This window comes from Mixophyes fleayi, chromosome 6 (genome assembly GCF_038048845.1).
Source record: "Mixophyes fleayi isolate aMixFle1 chromosome 6, aMixFle1.hap1, whole genome shotgun sequence".
Taxonomy (NCBI): Eukaryota; Metazoa; Chordata; class Amphibia; order Anura; family Limnodynastidae; genus Mixophyes; species Mixophyes fleayi.
Genome location: NC_134407.1, coordinates 2,091,410 through 2,109,884, shown reverse-complemented (window position 1 = coordinate 2,109,884; position 18,475 = coordinate 2,091,410). Strand labels below are relative to the sequence as shown.

Below are 18,475 nucleotides of genomic sequence, written 5' to 3'. Positions count from 1 at the left end.
GTGTGTAGCAGAGCCGCTACGTGCGGACAGATCTCGGTAGTGTGTAGCAGAGCCGATACGTGCGGACAGATCTCGGTAGTGTGTAGCAGAGCCGCTCAGTGCGGACAGATCTCGGTAGTGTGTTGCAGAGCGGCATAGTGCGGACAGATCTCGGTAGTGTGTAGCAGAGCCGCTACGTGCGGACAGATCTCGGTAGTGTGTAGCAGAGCCGCTACGTGCGGACAGATCTCGGTAGTGTGTAGCAGAGCCGCTACGTGCGGACAGATCTCGGTAGTGTGTAGCAGAGCCGATACGTGCGGACAGATCTCGGTAGTGTGTAGCAGAGCCGCTCAGTGCGGACAGATCTCGGTAGTGTGTTGCAGAGCGGCATAGTGCGGGCAGATCTCGGTAGTGTGTAGCAGAGCCGCTACGTGCGGACAGATCTCGGTAGTGTGTAGCAGAGCCGCTACGTGCGGACAGATCTCGGTAGTGTGTAGCAGAGCCGCTACGTGCGGACAGATCTCGGTAGTGTGTAGCAGAGCCGCTCAGTGCGGGCAGATCTCGGTAGTGTGTAGCAGAGCCGCTCAGTGCGGACAGATCTCGGTAGTGTGTTGCAGAGCCGCGTAGTGCGGGCAGATCTCGGTAGTGTGTTGCAGAGCTGTGAACAGTGTGTTGCAGGTCACCTACAGATGCATGTTTGAAATCTGGAAGATTAGACAATTTTCAGACTGCTTCATATTCATCAACCACAGAAACTAGTAAAATTGTGAAAATGAAAAGTGTGATTGGTTGCTATGGGAAACAGTACCTTTTTCCTGGCCACCAGTTGGCAGTTACATCTGCCCAATGGAGATGATGTGGCACAATACTACACTGGTAATCAATGATATACATAGAAGATTCCTACTGACGGAGGACATTGTTGTATTGTAGACGTGTTTGTCATTAGGAGTGATGCAGTTTGACCACATCTGTGTCAAACAAACACAGATGTATAACATGGCAAATAGTGTGAGCTCTGCAGCAGTCGTGTGTGCGCCAGGATTACGTCAGGTGAACATCAGATATGCAATCGTTAAGCTGTTGGTGTGATCGCTTGCGCTAGGTGTGAATAATATAAGAAAAAACTCTCAAATTCAGCAGGTAGATCGTTTCTTCTCGTATACGTTCTGAATCCGCTCACAAAATCATATAATATAGGCACGAGCAATGAAGAAAACACCATCCCCAGTCGCACGCAGGCGCTAGTGACATTTATCCATAGGTGACCACAAACTGGAGTACGTTCAACTCCGCATCCGACCTCTAATGCTTCAAATAAGACCAGGAAAACCAGACTCCTCATTCTCATTTTAATTCTCAAATCACAAGCACCAAATCTCGGTGACTGACAACTGTTACACAGCATTCACAAATATCAACAATATTCACACCCAAAAACTGAAAAAGGAATAATGAAACGTTTCATGTGGCAGTGTGATGCATCGGTGGTCCAGTGGCCTATGTCTGCTGGAGGGATTTATAGGTGATAAAGGTGACTGACTTGGTCCTGTTTATTCCATCGTCAGAACCCCTAATATGAAGGTGACATAATAGCCCTTTATCTGTGTTATTACATCCACTGTGGAAATTCACAGAGACGCTTTATAGACCACATTCACAAAAGATGGTATTAATAATGTCACAGAGACAGTAACGTATAATTGTGGGAGTGGCTAAATGTACCACACAACTTAACGCCATAATCACAGACTAGTATATCAGTCTTTACAACGTTAAAGGAGAAATCCAGGATAACCCGTTCCAAGGGTGACGTCCAATGCGGCCAGTCACACAGGAAGGATATTGTACAAATAGGGTTCTCTTCCTATGGAGCGAGCACAGATTACTGCTTCAGGGGACCGTATGATTCACAGGATCATGGGCTCAGATTCCTATATCCATCATACATAGGACATTACTGTGTCCTATGTATGATCCAGTCATTGTACAACTGGACGCTTGTTGTGAAATGCACCCAATGTAACCTTTAATAAAAATAGAAATAAAAAATGCTGTTTTCCATAAATACATAGAATTTGGCGACAGATCAGAACCACACGGCTCAGTCTGACCATTTTTATTCCGGAATACAAGCTGCCGTCATCTGCAGTAATACATAATCCAGGGAGTACCCCTGTACTGTTATTCTGCAGGGGCACCATATTACTGAGCGTTTGTCTACATAATTGTGTCTCCATGAGTTGGGGCTGTAGCGTCCTACGAGGGAGGCAGTTATCATCCTTATACCCCTCCCCCCGAGCAGCTCATCCACTCAGCTGCCCCGACCTACTGACCCGTCATTCTCCAGGCTCTGTGGGCTGTATGAGAGCAGAAGCTGATGCAAGATGCAGGGGCCCCACCAAAGAGAAGAATATCCTGAAGATCTCGGAGTTCTCCTTTAACATCAACTCATTTTTCTGTCAATTTAAATGTACAAAAGATCTTTTCAGTGTCTGGATAAAAACAAATAATTTTTTAAATCAAGTTGCAAGACAAATCTAACACCATTTTTGTGAATTTGCCTATTATTATTCACACAGTTTTCTAAAAATGGAAATGTTGCAGACATGAGTGAGAACGGCTCACGTCATCCCTAACATACGATGTGAGTCTGACGCAGCCATGTGAAGCTCCCCTCCCCCAGAGTACAGCTACTGCAGTGCACGCAGGGAACGTGCGGTCTGCGCTGGAGGACGCCGCGCTATTCAGGCACCAGATAACCTTGGTACTTCACATTGGTGAAGTGGAGGCATAGGGAGGAAAGTTTGATTTAAAGGCATACGAGGCAAATATTTCATGTTATTATTAGCAATTAGAACTATCCGTGTCCTTCCCCCTCTTGTCAGTGGATTCTATATTCTTTGCGGGATCTGTGTTGCCATCTCCTGGGGGCTGAGGGGCAATGCCGTCCTTCTTTACATCTCCAGCGTACACCAGCGTCTCTGCGGAGCTGAGAGAGACAAATGTTATTGGACTACTAGGAAATTATTTTATTTTACCATTTTATTATTACATCTCAGCCATATGCAGGACACACCCGATGGCCTATATACCGTCTATGTACTATATACTTCTATACCGTCCACCTACGTACAATATACTTCTATACCGTCCAACTACATACTATATACTTCTATACCGTCCACCTACGTACTATATACTTCTATACCGTCCACCTACGTACTATATACTTCTATACCGACCACCTACGTACTATATACTTCTATACCGTCCACCTACGTACTATATACTTCTATACCGACCACCTACGTGCTATATACATCTATGCCGTCCACCTACGTGCTATATACATCTATGCCGTCCACCTACGTGCTATATACTTCTATGCCGTCCACCTACGTGCTATATACATCTATGCCGTCCACCTACGTGCTATATACATCTATGCCGTCCACCTACGTGCTATATACATCTATGCCGTCCACCTACGTGCTATATACATCTATGCCGTCCACCTACGTGCTATATACATCTATGCCGTCCACCTACGTACTATATACATCTATGCCGTCCACCTACGTACTATATACATCTATGCCGTCCACCTACGTACTATATACTTCTATGCCGTCCACCTACGTACTATATACATCTATGCCGTCCACCTACGTACTATATACTTCTATGCCGTCCACCTACGTACTATATACATCTATGCCGTCCACCTACGTACTATATACATCTATGCCGTCCACCTACGTACTATATACATCTATGCCGTCCACCTACGTACTATATACTTCTATGCCGTCCACCTACGTACTATATACATCTATGCCGTCCACCTACGTACTATATACTTATATGCCGTCCACCTACGTACTATATACTTCTATGCCGTCCACCTACGTACTATATACATCTATGCCGTCCACCTACGTACTATATACATCTATGCCGTCCACCTACGTACTATATACATCTATGCCGTCCACCTACGTACTATATACTTCTATGCCGTCCACCTACATGCTATATACATCTATGCCGTCCACCTACGTACTATATACTTCTATACCGTCCACCTACGTACTATATACATCTATGCCGTCCACCTACGTACTATATACATCTATGCCGTCCACCTACGTACTATATACATCTATGCCGTCCACCTACGTACTATATACTTCTATGCCGTCCACCTACGTACTATATACATCTATGCCGTCCACCTACGTACTATATACTTATATACCGTCCACCTACGTACTATATACTTCTATGCCGTCCACCTACGTACTATATACATCTATGCCGTCCACCTACGTACTATATACTTCTATGCCGTCCACCTACGTACTATATACATCTATGCCGTCCACCTACGTACTATATACTTCTATACCGTCCACCTACGTACTATATACATCTATGCCGTCCACCTACGTACTATATACTTCTATACCGTCCACCTACGTACTATATACATCTATGCCGTCCACCTACGTACTATATACTTCTGTACCGACCACCTATGTAGTATATCTATATACTTCTATACTGGCCACCTATATACTATATACTTCTATACTGTATATACTACAGTAGCTCTTCTGTGGGATTGGACCAGACGGGCTAGCCTTCGCTTCCCCATTCTTCTCCTGTGACAGGACTGCACCTAAGCCAACACCAGAAGCATCAGTTTGGAGGAAGAACCTCCGGGTAAAATCCGGTGCTTGTAGCACTGGGGAGAAACAAAGAGCTAACCGAAGATCAGACCAGGCGGTTTCTGCAGAGTCAGACCAGGTTAATCTATCTGGACAACTTTTTTTTAACATGTCCGTTAGTGGAGCAGCTCTAGTGGCGAAGTGGCTTACAAACCGCCTGTAGTAACCGACTAAGCCTAAAAAGGTTCTTAACTGTGACTTTTTCTCTGGTCTTGCCCAATTTTTGACTGCCTCCACTTTGTCTAGCTGGGGTTTTACACGCCCTCGACCAACAACGTACCCCAAATATTTGGCTTCTCTCATGGCTATGGCACATTTCTCTGGGTTAGCGGTTAACCCTGCTGACGTTAAAGAAGCTAAGACCGCCTCAACTTTGGCTAAATGTGATCCCCAGTCTGGGGTATAAATCACTATATCGTCCAAGTAAGCAGCTGCATAAGCTGTGTGAGGTCGTAGCAATTTATTCATGGCCCTTTGGAAGGTGGCAGGTGCCCCATGCAATCCAAAGGGTAAGACTTTATATTGATAGAGACCATCAGGGGTGGAAAATGCAGTCTTTGGCTTGGCCGTGGGAGTCAGGGGAACTTGCTAATAACCCTTTGTTAGATCAAGGGTTGTCAAATAATTGCTACCAGCAAGATTTTCCACTAGTTCATCCACACGTGGCATTGGATAAGCATCAAACTGCGACATACTGTTTAGGCGCCTAAAGTCATTGCAGAACCTAATTGTCCCATTGGGTTTCGGGACAAGCACAATGGGACTATTCCATTCACTAGTGGACTCTTCAATCACATCTAACTGGAGCATCTTCTCGACCTCCTTTCTCACGTCCACCCGTCTGGCTTCTGGAATACGATACGGCTTCTGCTTTACAATGACTCCTGGCGCAGTGACAATGTCGTGTTCGATTAAGGTAGTGCGCCCAGGAATGGAAGAGAAGACATCCCTGTTCCGGCGAATCATTTCTTCAGTCTGTTGTCTCTGCTGAATGGACAAAGCTGGCTCTATGGGCACTTCAGACTTTTCAATGGCAGTACTTACTACCTGAGGAGAGGTTTCCTCATCATGCCAAGGTTTAAGGAGGTTAACATGATATATTTGCTCCTCCCATCTCCTATCTAACTGGTGGACTCTGTAATTGACAGGACCGACAGCCTCTAGAACTTCATATGGACCCTGCCAATGGGCGAAAAGTTTGCTTTCCTGGGTGGGAACCAGGACTAGGACCTTGTCCCCAGGCTTGAAAGATCGAACAACAGCACTTTTATCATAACTTTTTCTTTGTCGTTCCTGAGCCTCTTTTACATGTTGCTGCACAATGGGCCCTATCTTTCCTAGCCTCTCATACATTTGGGACACAAATTGTACCAGATTTGGCTCCCTGGGACCTTGCTGCTCCCACCCTTCTTTTAACATATCCAAGATACCCCTGGGCTGTCTCCCAAACAATAACTCAAAGGGACTAAACCCTGTTGAAGCTTGAGGTACCTCACGGATGGCAAACATCAAATAGGGAATAAGAGTGTCCCAATCTTTTTTTTCTTGAGCCACTGCTTTCCTGAGCATGTGCTTTAATGTGCGGTTAAAGCGTTCCACCAAGCCATCTGTTTGTGGATGGTATACAGAGGTGTGAAGCGCCGTAACCCCTAGCAACTGGCACATGTCCTTTATCAGTTTAGACATGAATGGAGTACCTTGATATGTGAGAATTTCTTTGGGTATTCCCAAGCGTGTAAACATCTATACAAGTTCCTTAGCTATGGTGCTGGACTTTATGTTTCGTAGGGGAATTGCCTCTGGATACCTGGTTGCATAGTCAAGCACCACTAGTATATATTGGTGCCCACGTGCGGATTTTTCCAGTGGCCCCACAAGGTCCATAGCTATCCGTTCAAAGGGAACTTGCACTATTGGTATTGGAATGAGAGGTGCCCTGTACATGGGTTTGGGACAGGTTCTCTGACAAATGGGACAGGACCGGCAATACTTTTTCACAGCCATGTGTACACCGGGCCAGTAAAACCTAAGCAGAACTCGTTCCCGTGTTTTATCCTCCCCTAGGTGTCCCCCACAGACATGTGTATGTGCTGCTTTTAACACTAGGGTTACATGGACCTGAGGAACCATTAATTGTTCTACTTTATCCCCCTGTACATTAGCAACTCTATACAGGAAATTATTTTTAACAATAAAATATGGTATACCTTCTACAGGCTGGGCGGCTTTCACTACCCCATTTACCTCAGTCACACTTTTAAAGGCATGTTCCAAAGTGGCATCATTAAGTTGGTCCCGAGCAAAGTCCTGCAGAGGAAACAAAATTGGTATTGCTGACCAGTCCGTATCCTCACTGACAGGCGGGGTGGGCTCATCTGCGACATCACCGACCAATGGTAGTTTGGACTGTCCATGTTTCCCCGCAGGTGGACGCTTTTGTGGAACTCCTGCTGTGACTCCTAGGATGGCATTCCGGTTAGGCGATTCCCAAAGATCGATGTCCAGATGTTGATTCTTAGGCAGGTCTTTTAAGACCGGGCTTCCGACCGTTGCCTCAGTTGCCGGCATGTCCGGCCGGATCCGCTTACCGAGGACATAATTAAACAGTGGGAAGTCTCGCCCCAAAATGATTGGATATGGGAGTTTAGGTGCTATGGCAGCTACCACCATAACAGTTTTGTCTTTGAGTGTGACTGGTAGTATTCTTTCATACTCCTCTGTCGTGCCATGTACGCAAAGAACCTTCACCTTGGGCAAGCGAGAAGTTATGGTTTCGGGTAAGGCAGAGCTGGAAACCAATGAGAGTTCACTCCCCGAGTCAACCAAGGCCAGAACAAGGTTTTGGTTGATTAGCACAGTCACCCGGAACAAACAAGGACTTCCTGATGTGGGACTCATGGTAAAACAGCTTGGAAAAGCAGGCCCAATATGTGCCACGGAACAGTCCATGGGTTCCTGTAGTTTAGGACACTCTGCCTTAAAGTGGCCTGGCTCACCACATTCAAAACACTTCAGATTAGACGGCTTTGCACCTGGCCCTCTGTCCGTAGCAGTTTTGCCATTGGGCCCTGTAGCAAGGATTGTCAAACCTGGCTTTTGGCGTGGCAGCGGCTTTGGCACAGATGCAGTTTCTTTAGTCATTTGCTGTAGCGCACAAAACCTTTCTACCACGGTGGCAAGCTCTTCATAAGTTTGTGGGTCTGATTGCAGAACCCACCTTTGCAAATCGCGGTTCAGCCCCCGGATGCAGTGATCTATCGCCAGAACTTCAATAATCCGAGAAGGCGAATTCTTCTCAGGCTGCAGCCATTTCTTTAAAATTTTAGAAAGCTCACCACTTGCGCTCTGACCGTTTTTTCTTTACCATAGCGCCATTGGTGATAGCGCTGTGCTCGGCCTGGCCCGGAAACTCCAATGCGAGCCAATATCTCAGACTTTAGGCACAAATAATCAGAGGCCCGTTCCTCATCTAGATCCATATAAGCTCGCTGAGCTTCACTAGTCAGATATGGCGCCAGTCTCTCAGCCCAATCTTTAGGAGGCCATTTTGCCCTTTTTGCAAGTCTCTCACAGGACACCAGATACGCTTCTACGTCATCACCTGGCGACATTTTCTGGAGAACAGGACCAAGTGGTTCATTTCTGTCATGTCTCACCTGGCTTAACTCTTCTCTTAAGAGCCTTGTGTTTTCCACCTGTGCCTCGGCGACTTGTAGCATCTGAGCTTGCTGCTGTTGCTGCGCAGCGGCCACATTCACGAGGGTTCTCAGTACTTCCTCCATGTTGACATCTGCGCGGGTTGGGTAGCAGAAACTTGCTTCCCGGAGTATCCCACTCCTGACACCACTTGTGGCAAGAGCCCGCTACTGCAGAAGCACACGCGAACAACTTCCTTTTTATGGTGCTTTATTGTCAGGATGGTAAATGTTTGACACCGTATACTTGTACAGCAATTATGGAGACCCTAAACACTAGCTATACATAGCTCAGCTCTCTCAGGACCAGCCAGCTCACCCAGCATTGGTCTCAGTGCACAAATGATATAAACAAGCTTTTATACCTGATGCTCCTCCCCCAGCCTTAGCTTGATGGACAGGTGACACACCCACCTTCTCTTTAAAAGAAAACGCCCATCACTGGCTCTGTAATGCAGACACACCCTGTCTGTTTGCTGAGAGGAAGGATTTTAAGTCATGTAAGTTAAACCAAACTTAAACTATTGCTTTTCATACATAGGTCTTTATATTCAATCTAGGTGTATTACTGCACAAATGTTTTACTCTACTTCCCTGCTTTCTCTACATATTGCCAGCTAAATGCCTCCTTTTGTTACAGTATATATATATATATATATATATATATATATGTGTGACCCATGGGACAAAAATGTTATGTCTTATTCTCTTCAGTACAATGTGGGGACAATTTATTACATTCTCTGAAAATTGGTTAGAATACAACATTTTAAAAATAGGTTTTATACATTTTCTATAATAAAAAATACAAAAGAAAGAAATATACTGTGAACTGAAAGTCCTGAGAAAGAGAATAGTCTGTACAGATGGAGAACTGCACAGTACTACTTCTGTATGCTGGGTGTAATTCTCTGTTATTAGTCTCTATGGATGGATAACTGCACAGTACTACTTCTGTATGTTGGGTGTAATTCTCTGTTATTAGTCTATGGATGATAACTGCTCAGTACTACTACTCTGTGCTGGGTGTAATTCTCTGTTATTAGTCTATGGATGGATAACTGCTCAGTACTACTACTCTGCTGGGTGTAATTCTCTGTTATTAGTCTATGGATGGATAACTGCACAGTACTACTTCTGTTTGCTGGGTGTAATTCTCTCTGTTATTAGTCTCTATGGATGGATAACTGCACAGTACTACTTCTGTATGCTGGGTGTAATTCTCTGTTATTGGTCTCTATGGATGGACAGTATCACATAGTAGACCTAATTCTCTGTGTATGTCCTTATTCCATACACGTTATAAGTATTAAAAATTCAAATACAAGAAAGAAGTTTAGTTTAAATATAGACAGGAACAGCACCAGCATCCAGTTTATATATAATGACTTTACTCGGCCTCCTCCCAGCATGAACAGGTGCATTTATTCAGCATAAACATCCCTATAATTTATCTTTTTATAAAAAGTTTCTCTATAAAATGACCAGAGAAATAAGTTGAGAACGACAAATGGCCGCTTTCTATCCAGTGTTCTCAGATGAACAAAGATTGAACCTTATAGAGGGAAAAAGCAATTGTTGCATTGTACGTGTAGGAGAAAATAGTGAAGTACAACAAAAGGCACTTTCTTCCTCCTCCAAGGTGACAATCTCTGAAACACCAACAGCTGGACTATTTAACGGCGGATTCTATGGTGGTCTCACAGTGGGGGCTTGCATTAGTGCGTGGCACGGATCCAAAAACGGATGCACAGGCTAAACAATCTGAACTCTGTTTCATTTGCAATAAAAAATGGACAAAAAACTGCAATCATATTTACCACCTTCAAGGAGAGAGAAATGAAGAAATTTACGTCTTGCTGAGGGGAAAAACATTCAGCGACGGAGAACGCTGCCAAATCCTCCCAGGCTTTGTTCCAGCAGATGCCCCAAGCAATTCATTCCCGGCTCCTTTGTTACAGCCGGGAGAATATTTTACTTTAACTTGGTTAATCTCCATCAGGAGAAAGAACATTCTGTAGTGAATGGATCTAGGAATAACTCATTAATAAAAGTGATCTGTTACTTGGTTAATGTTTCCTTTGAATTAGTACAGAATGAGAAATGATACTTTACGGAGATACCTGTTCTAGTAAGGGCAAATGGACCCCATATAAGCCAACACTCATAGCTGTCATAAGGACAGGGGAGGGGGTTCAGTTCCTTCTTTAGGAACTATATGTCAGCCAAAGATTAGATTGTAAGCTCTATGGGGCAGGAGGGGAGAGAGAGAGAGAGGAAGAAGGGGAGAGAGGGGGGCAGGGGAGATAGAGAGGGAACAGGGCAGATAGAGAGGGAACAGGGCAGAGAAAGAGGAAAGAAAGTGGGGGAGGGGGAGAGAGCGGCGGGGGGGGGGGAGTGAGAAAGCGCGGGGGGAGGGGAGAGAGTAAGTGGGGGGAGGGGAGAGAGAGCGGCAGGGGAGGGGAGAGAGAGCGGCGGGGGAGGGGAGAGAGCTGGGGGAGGGGAGAAAGAAAGTGGGGGGAGGGGGAGAGATAGCGGGGGGGGGAGAGAGCAGGGACGGGAAGAGAGAGAGGGGGAGAATTTTGTGATCAAATTGGAAAATTAGTCCTGAATCATCTGTAGTATTTATAGCATTAGTCAGAGCACACTTGTCTGATGATATAATACGTGGCTGAGAAGCATAGAAGCAAAGTAGTTAGAACAAGTTGCAGGAGGGTATGTACGAGTCACCTGGAGGCAGGAACATTACAATGAACCTCAGATATTATACATTATATTTAGTTTCAATCAGTGGGACCCATTTATCAAACATAAATTCTTAGTTTATTGTCACAGCATCGCAGCAGATATATCTTCGTTCTACTGAGCGCTCCCATAACAGTGTATGGGCACTGCTCAATAACGCTATTTACCAACACTTAGCCTGCGGGGTCCACACATTGCCGCTTTAAATTAACACTCATCTAAGTCCTGCACACGTCACACTCAAGTGCGGGAGAGCTGTCCATCCGGATTCTCTGCCTGTCAGCCTTGGTGCCATCGGACATCTGCATCTTTGGCTTTCAGGCAAGTCTGCTTGTATTTACTTAGTTTTTTGGGCAATCGTTCTTTTTTTGGAGGGATGAAGGATGTCGGGATTGTGGTCATCGATAATCCATACCCAGCCCACATTAACATAATTGAGACCTTTCACTGCTGACAACTCTGCTCCGAAGAGCAGAGCTGGACAGCGCATGCGTGGAGGGATCATGTGATCCCTCCCTGTCACATGACTCACCTTCTTGCAGTCCAGGTTCTCTGTGCGCATGCCTGAGGTCGGCGCAGGCTCACAGGGATTGAATGGAGAAAACATCATCACAGTCGGCATCACATGGGAGGAGAAGAGAAGAGGCAGTGAAAGGTGAGTTTTGCACTACACGGGTACAGCAGTTTTTCAGAACTGCTGTTCCTGTGAAGGTTTTTATAATAAATATGAAAGATAGTTCAATCCTTATCTATGCGATGAGGATTGAAAACTATCTTCTATATTATGTGGTACATCTTATTTTATGCCCCAGTAGGTTTATAACTTCTGCCCACCGACAAATCACATTACAGAGGGGGGAATATCGAAAACTCTGTATCTGATGAAATGATCAGCAATGTTCTATTATATGTAAATATTGTATCGATCTCGGCCCTTATTACATCAGACAGATCAGGGAAGTTGAAGTCACACTTTAAGCGACCTTTGAATTTATTGTACAGGACAGGAAGTTTCACATGTTTTTCGTGGGCCAAGTGAAGATTAATTTTAAGAGAAAAACAGTTAAACTCCCCCCTGGGCGCGACTAATTCTGTTCCTTTTCTAGTTAGGGCTAATTGTGCATGTGACGAGGACACCTGAAAATCCCTTTCTTGCTGTGGGGCCGAGACGTTTCCTGTGGAGACACAAGACAATTCTCTTCTACTAATATTACAGCCAAAGGAAGCAGAGAAAATCCTTTAATTGTATAAGATCATCAGATTAAGTTGTACCCTCCATGCAGCTCATTCCGTGAGGCGAGGTGTCTACTGTCCCAAGAGGGAGTGTTTACAAAGAGCCCCGGAGGCACCTTATTTCAGGAATGCTGCTCAGCGGGATACTGACAGCAAAAGTCTTACAACCCCCCCCCCTCTGCGTCAATGATCTTCCAGTTCAGCTCTGTTCGTAATGTTGGTCCCGACTGCTCGAGAAGAATCCATATTAGACATGAAATAAGACAGCCGCTGTATACGCAGAACGTGTGTAATCTGGGATCCAGGCCATGCAAGGGGTACAACTAACAATGTAATCTGGGACAATGTTTATTTTAATGTGTATATTATATTAAATGTGTCTCCAGACAGAATCCTGCAGAACTCACACTCACATGTAAATAAAGGGCAGCGTTTTTTAGCCGGAACTAAACCCGCACAGAGCGCAGAAGCTTATTATCTAAACTTCTTTAAACAAAAAAAAAAAAAAAAGAATTTGAGATGCGTGTCTCATCCTGCTGCAAGTGATCTAGATACTTAAAATAAGGCTCATGCAGTCGCTCATGACAAAGTAAGACGCGACTCCCATAATACCCAAAATGTCTGACATTTTTCATGGATGTATAACTGTAGACCTGGGCTACCTGTGTCTCTCCAGCTGTTGTGTAACTACAAGTCCCAGCCTGCCACAATACCTGCCGATCTAAGCAGTTCCATGGCTCATTGTGTAAATCAGAGCAATGTGCAGTTCCTGCTCTTCCTGCAGGGGGCAGTCTGCGCACCTGGTCCTTTATAACTACTGCTCCCGTCATTCCAAGAACCAGCTGGGAGTACCGCCCTCTGCGTTATTGCTGGCGAGTCATTCTCCCTTTTATTCACAGTGATTTACAGCAAAGACTATAAAGATACAGCTAAATGTATCTCTTTGAAGCTTGTCATTCAATCCGCGGAGCAGAGGCACAAACTGAGCGCGCCGCTGGCTTTTATTGCCCGTAACAACTGTAACCGTCAGCGAAAAGATCCTTTTCATGAGCGATTCAGCACGGATCCTGCAGACCTTGAATTGCCAATTACTTCATTTCCCCTCTTTTCACCTTTGTTTTTTTTTGTGTCTTTATTATTAGGTGGAACAAAAAGCAGACAAAAGGTGATCAGAGCCTCCGTGTTTCTGCATGAAGGTTATCACTTCTAACGAGACACTAAATCCCTGAGCCTTCTAAACAGCAACAAAACACCCCCGGACTGATCTCATTCCGCCTCACATGGGTACATTTAGTGGATTAAGTTGTGTTACAGTATATACAATGTAGCCAGGGCAGAGATCTGTGCTATATATATACATCACAAGGGGCCACAGAAACCAGGTAACTACGCAACTTCTCCCCCGAAATCTGTTGGATGGCAGCGGATGGGGATCAAGATAACATGATTGTGATGACTCTAAGAATCACATTTACAGTATAAATATTTCACACATTAAAACTAAATAAAAGTAAAATATTTGACATTGAGGATAAAAATCCCAGGACCCAATAACTTATACTGTACTTCTATATCTCTCCATTATAGATTATAAGCTCTTGTGCTCAAGACTCTATCGCATGTGCTTTTTATTCCAATTGTACAGCACTGCGGAGTTTGTTGGTGCCTTGCAAATATAATATAACAAATCTGGAGCAAGATTTCACTAAATCTCTGTTCTGATGTTCTGGAAGGAAAGGGTTAATGAGGATTTCCAGGAGTCTCATTAAAGCTGTTCTGCTATTAGTGATGTCACAAATGGGCGTGGCCTTACAGACCTGACTAATGCTCTGTAGGTAGATGATTGTGTAATGCAGGAACAGACGTCACAGTCTCCCTGCTTGTCTATATCCTCTGTGTAAATGCAGGAACAGAGGCGTGGCAGGGGGCTGTCAGTATGGTAGGGGGCTCACACCTCCTTTGACGCTATTGGCAAAGGAACAGGGAATCATAGGGTTAATTCCGTGTGATTGCAGCTTTTTAGTCTCAGCTGATGTCCAGTTAGCGGTGGGAGAGCTACGTACTTGGGGGCCTCGTATTACAGACGTGGCACAGACTGAACGCGGTAGATACACCCATTGTTTGCCAAGAGGCATCGGCCGTCTTCAGTCTGTTATGCAGAGAATGAAGCCACTCACACAAACACTTCCACTTACTGAGACGCAACCTTCAGATTCAGCTTCTCCGCCCCTGGCGCATCTCTACAGCCGCTCCTCAACTCCGCCTCTTTGGGCTTCTTACTGAGCGGCGAATTGGTGGCTGATCCCAAAACTGGCATTGACTTGGATTCAAGAGCGGTCAGTGTCCCCACTGTGTACAGAGAGAGAGGAAAACGGGATCAGTGTATTATATATAAACCACACGAGGAGAGTGCGCGTGGAGAGAGCGCGAGGAGAGTGCGCGTGTGGAGAGCGCGAGGAGAGAGCGCGTGGAGAGAGAGCGAGGATAGTGCGCGTGGAGAGAGAGCGAGGATAGTGCGCGAGGAGAGTGCGCACGAGGAGAGTGCGTGGAGAGAGCGCGAGGAGAGAGCGCGTGTGGAGAGCGTGGAGAGAGCGCGAGGAGAGTGCGCACGAGGAGAGTGCGCGTGTGGAGAGCGCGAGGAGAGAGCGCGTGTGGAGAGTGCGAGGAGAGAGCTCGTGTAGCAGCTGAAATGTCACCAACTTATCCTCACAACTCTATAACTTTATTAAGTAAATGTATCCCAGCTTAGTGCTCACCCACCCTACTGACGCCTTCATTATATTTATATTATAAGTTGGGCAGAGAAGAGGCGGCCAAGGGTATCTGACTGGCAGGTGGCGAATGTTCTCAATCTGATTTTATTACATAGCAAAACAATTAGTCTTTTGTTTAAGCCAATAACGTTATTTCAGCCTTACCGGAAGCATCTTGCTCAGTTGTCACTTTCCGGCGCCGTAATATCCGTTCCAGTTCTGTTTCGGTTGAGGCTGCGCTGAGGGCCCCGACTCTCTTTCTGCCGCCAGAAGAGTTCAGGGAATCCTACAGAGAAAATGACAGTTCTTAGTAATGGACTCATCAGTTACAGTATCTTAGTGTCCGCAGGAGGCGGCTATAAGTACTCACCAAGATGCCGCGGAGCTCCTGGACGGCGCTGTTAGAAGGTTTAACGTTAGCCGGCTGCAGGGAGACCAAACAGATATCATTATATTATATCATATATCCTCAGAACAATGACTCTACTGGTAGAAAATTCATTCCACTAAATCAAATGGATTATTTCATCCTGAAGGGGGGATCTGGAAGTATAAAGCAGACTAAGGGGTATTTATCAGCGGTTCCGAAAAACCACCCATTCTCTGCAGCCATTTTATTAAAGACAAAACCCTATGGCCTTTGACATTGCCGTATTAAAAAATGATGGCAAGGCGATTTTTTGGAACCGTTGCTCGATATACCCCTAAAAGTGGACTAAAGTAGGGTCAAATTCTAACCTCAAAATTCTTATTTTTCTTTTCTAATTAAAATGTCATTAAATTGTAAAAAATGGATTTACAATGTCTGTAGTAAAACGTTTTCCTTTATTTAACTAAATATTAATAAACAGTAATATCCATTTATTAGAAGCTTTTTGCTTTCATGCTGAAGAACATTCTTGGAGTTGTGTTTTCTGATTTGTTACATTGGTTGAGGTGTCTTCCTGTATAAATATATACAGGTCAGCAGACTCATACACTGCTATACTCCAGTAATGGATAAGTCATTAGCCGTATATCATCAGGTGGCTCTATATACTGAATATCATGGTGTCTGTACTGTATATACATATTTATTAGGAGACAAGGATTCTTCTGTGTATAGGCACTAATGTATGTAAAGTACAGACATCTATACATCATCTCCTCGGAGCTGGGCTTCACAGAACCTGAGACATCACTAAACGTACGACACCTCAGTGTATAAAGCCTGGCACAGACTATTGTCTAGACACAAAGCCTGCACTCCAATGCTGAGAGCGCTCTTCTCACCTCCCCAAGCGGCTCTGGAGAGCCACGTTCACCTTGCCCACTTCAAGCAGTTTATAGCAAATGACATCTTTGTTAATGATTCAAGGGCATGTTTTCACATTCTGCAAGTGGTCATCGCACAGAGTCCTCCTCAATGCAGAACTTCTCCCTTTGTTGCAGATAATCCTGCCCTCCCGAATTACTTACCTTCAGGACAGACGCTAAACGCCTCAACTGACAAATAAAAGACGCGCACTGCGACGTATTAATAAAACACTGAACTTCATTGAACCAAAGGGACAAATCGCATCGAGTGAAATGAATTTTAATCCGTCTTTATCTGATATAATAAGATAATATAAAAGGATAATTGCTTGGAAGAGGTTTGTGCGATACCTTCATGTCCTCTCCTTCGCACACATCATCCTATATATAGAGACGTTTGTTTATTCCACCAGATAATGAGACAGTAATGACAGATAACACCACGTAACACTGCACAATGCATGCCATGCAGGGCTCTTACTTTAGCTTTTTCAGCACTTCCAGCGGATGGCGCTGTTACCACTGGAGGCGCCTGCGGCTGCTGCTGACCAATCTAGTTACATTAAAGACACATCACTAAACAATGAATCCAGACACAATAGAGGGTATTTGTTGTGTTACATTGTTTCTCACAGACCAACAAAAAGCCAATCCATGAAGACTTTATACAGTCACTGAATATTAGGGGTTATTTGGGGTATGAATCCTAACCTGTCACCACAACATACACATATATATCACAACATACACATATATATCACAACATACACATATATATCACAACATACACATATATATCACAACATACACATATATATCACAACATACACATATATATCATCATCATCATCATCATTTATTTATATAGCGCCACTAATTCCGCAGCGCTGTACAGAGAACTCATTCACATCAGTCCCTGCCCCATTGGAGCTTACAGTCTAAATTCCTTAATATAGACACACACTCACACACAGACAGACAGAGAGGGAGACACTAGGGTCAATTTTTGATTGCAGCCAATTAACCTACCAGTATGTTTTTGGAGTGTGGGAGGAAACCGGAGCACCCGGAGGAAACCCACGCAAACACAGGGAGAACATACAAACTCCACACAGATAAGGCCATGGTTGGGAATCGAACTCATGACCCCAGTGCTGTGAGGCAGACGTGCTAACCACTAGGCCACTGTGCTGCCCATATCACAACATACACATATATATCACAACCTGTCACCACAACATACACATATATATCACACCTTCTATAAGATGATCAGTTTCATATCTACATAAGACCTGGCACAGACTCAGTTATTCTATAACAATATTACAGGTAGACCGGGGCGGGCGACACTGATCATGGGCCGTGTGTACCGTGGGGCCCGTAGTCTGCTAGTTATCTCCAATGTTTGTCAGTCACCTACAGTCTAAGTACGGAAGATAAACAGCTCAGACGTCCCTCACCTGAGTCTTCACCCGGACTGTCTGCTGCACAGGACGGAGGTGAACGCCCTTCTTAATACGGTCCATCATCTCCTCCACCGCCTGCTTCTTCAGATCCCCCACATCACCTGCTGGAGAGAACACGTCACATTAATGCAACATGTATAGGATGTATGTAATAGGATGGATACTTCTAACACTGTAATATAGTGTAATGTGTCTCTGCTGTGACCTGTCCTAATAACCGTGTCCTAATAACCGTGTCCTAATAACCGTGTCCTAATAACCGTGTCCTAACAACCGTGTCCTAATAACCGTGTCCTAATAACCGTGTCCTAATAACCATGTCCTAATAACCGTGTCCTAACAACCGTGTCCTAATGAACGTGTCCTAATCTACGAGGCCCAGCTCTCAGTTGCACCTTTCCACACACAAGATTAGAATATTTTACATTAAGCATTTCAGAGGTAAGTTCTCGTGAGCAGATCAATAAACAGTTGGACGCTGAACACACTCTATACATGATCCTTATTACAAGCGCCTGATGGGTCACTAACGTACAAGGTGCTTCCATGTTACGTCCGGATCCTCCTAAAAC

The 18,475-nt window shown here is 44.8% G+C and overlaps 1 protein-coding gene across 3 annotated transcripts in view; it reads right to left on the bottom strand.

The window, feature by feature from the left end:
• Nucleotides 1-1,317: 1,317 nt before the first annotated feature.
• The window catches only part of SHTN1 (shootin 1), an 85,627-nt gene continuing 68,469 nt past the window's right edge, over nucleotides 1,318-18,475 (bottom strand). The window contains exons 13-18 of one of the 3 annotated variants that reach the window (XM_075215579.1): nucleotides 17,898-18,007; nucleotides 16,916-16,987; nucleotides 15,509-15,562; nucleotides 15,304-15,424; nucleotides 14,581-14,734; nucleotides 1,318-2,971 (exon numbers count right to left, since the gene is read on the bottom strand). In XM_075215579.1, the coding sequence (XP_075071680.1) occupies nucleotides 2,827-2,971; nucleotides 14,581-14,734; nucleotides 15,304-15,424; nucleotides 15,509-15,562; nucleotides 16,916-16,987; nucleotides 17,898-18,007 (656 nt within the window). In that variant the 3' untranslated portion in view covers nucleotides 1,318-2,826. The remainder of the gene's footprint in view (nucleotides 2,972-14,580; nucleotides 14,735-15,303; nucleotides 15,425-15,508; nucleotides 15,563-16,915; nucleotides 16,988-17,897; nucleotides 18,008-18,475) is intronic. The other 2 variants (XM_075215580.1, XM_075215581.1) reach the window with 2 other exon arrangements.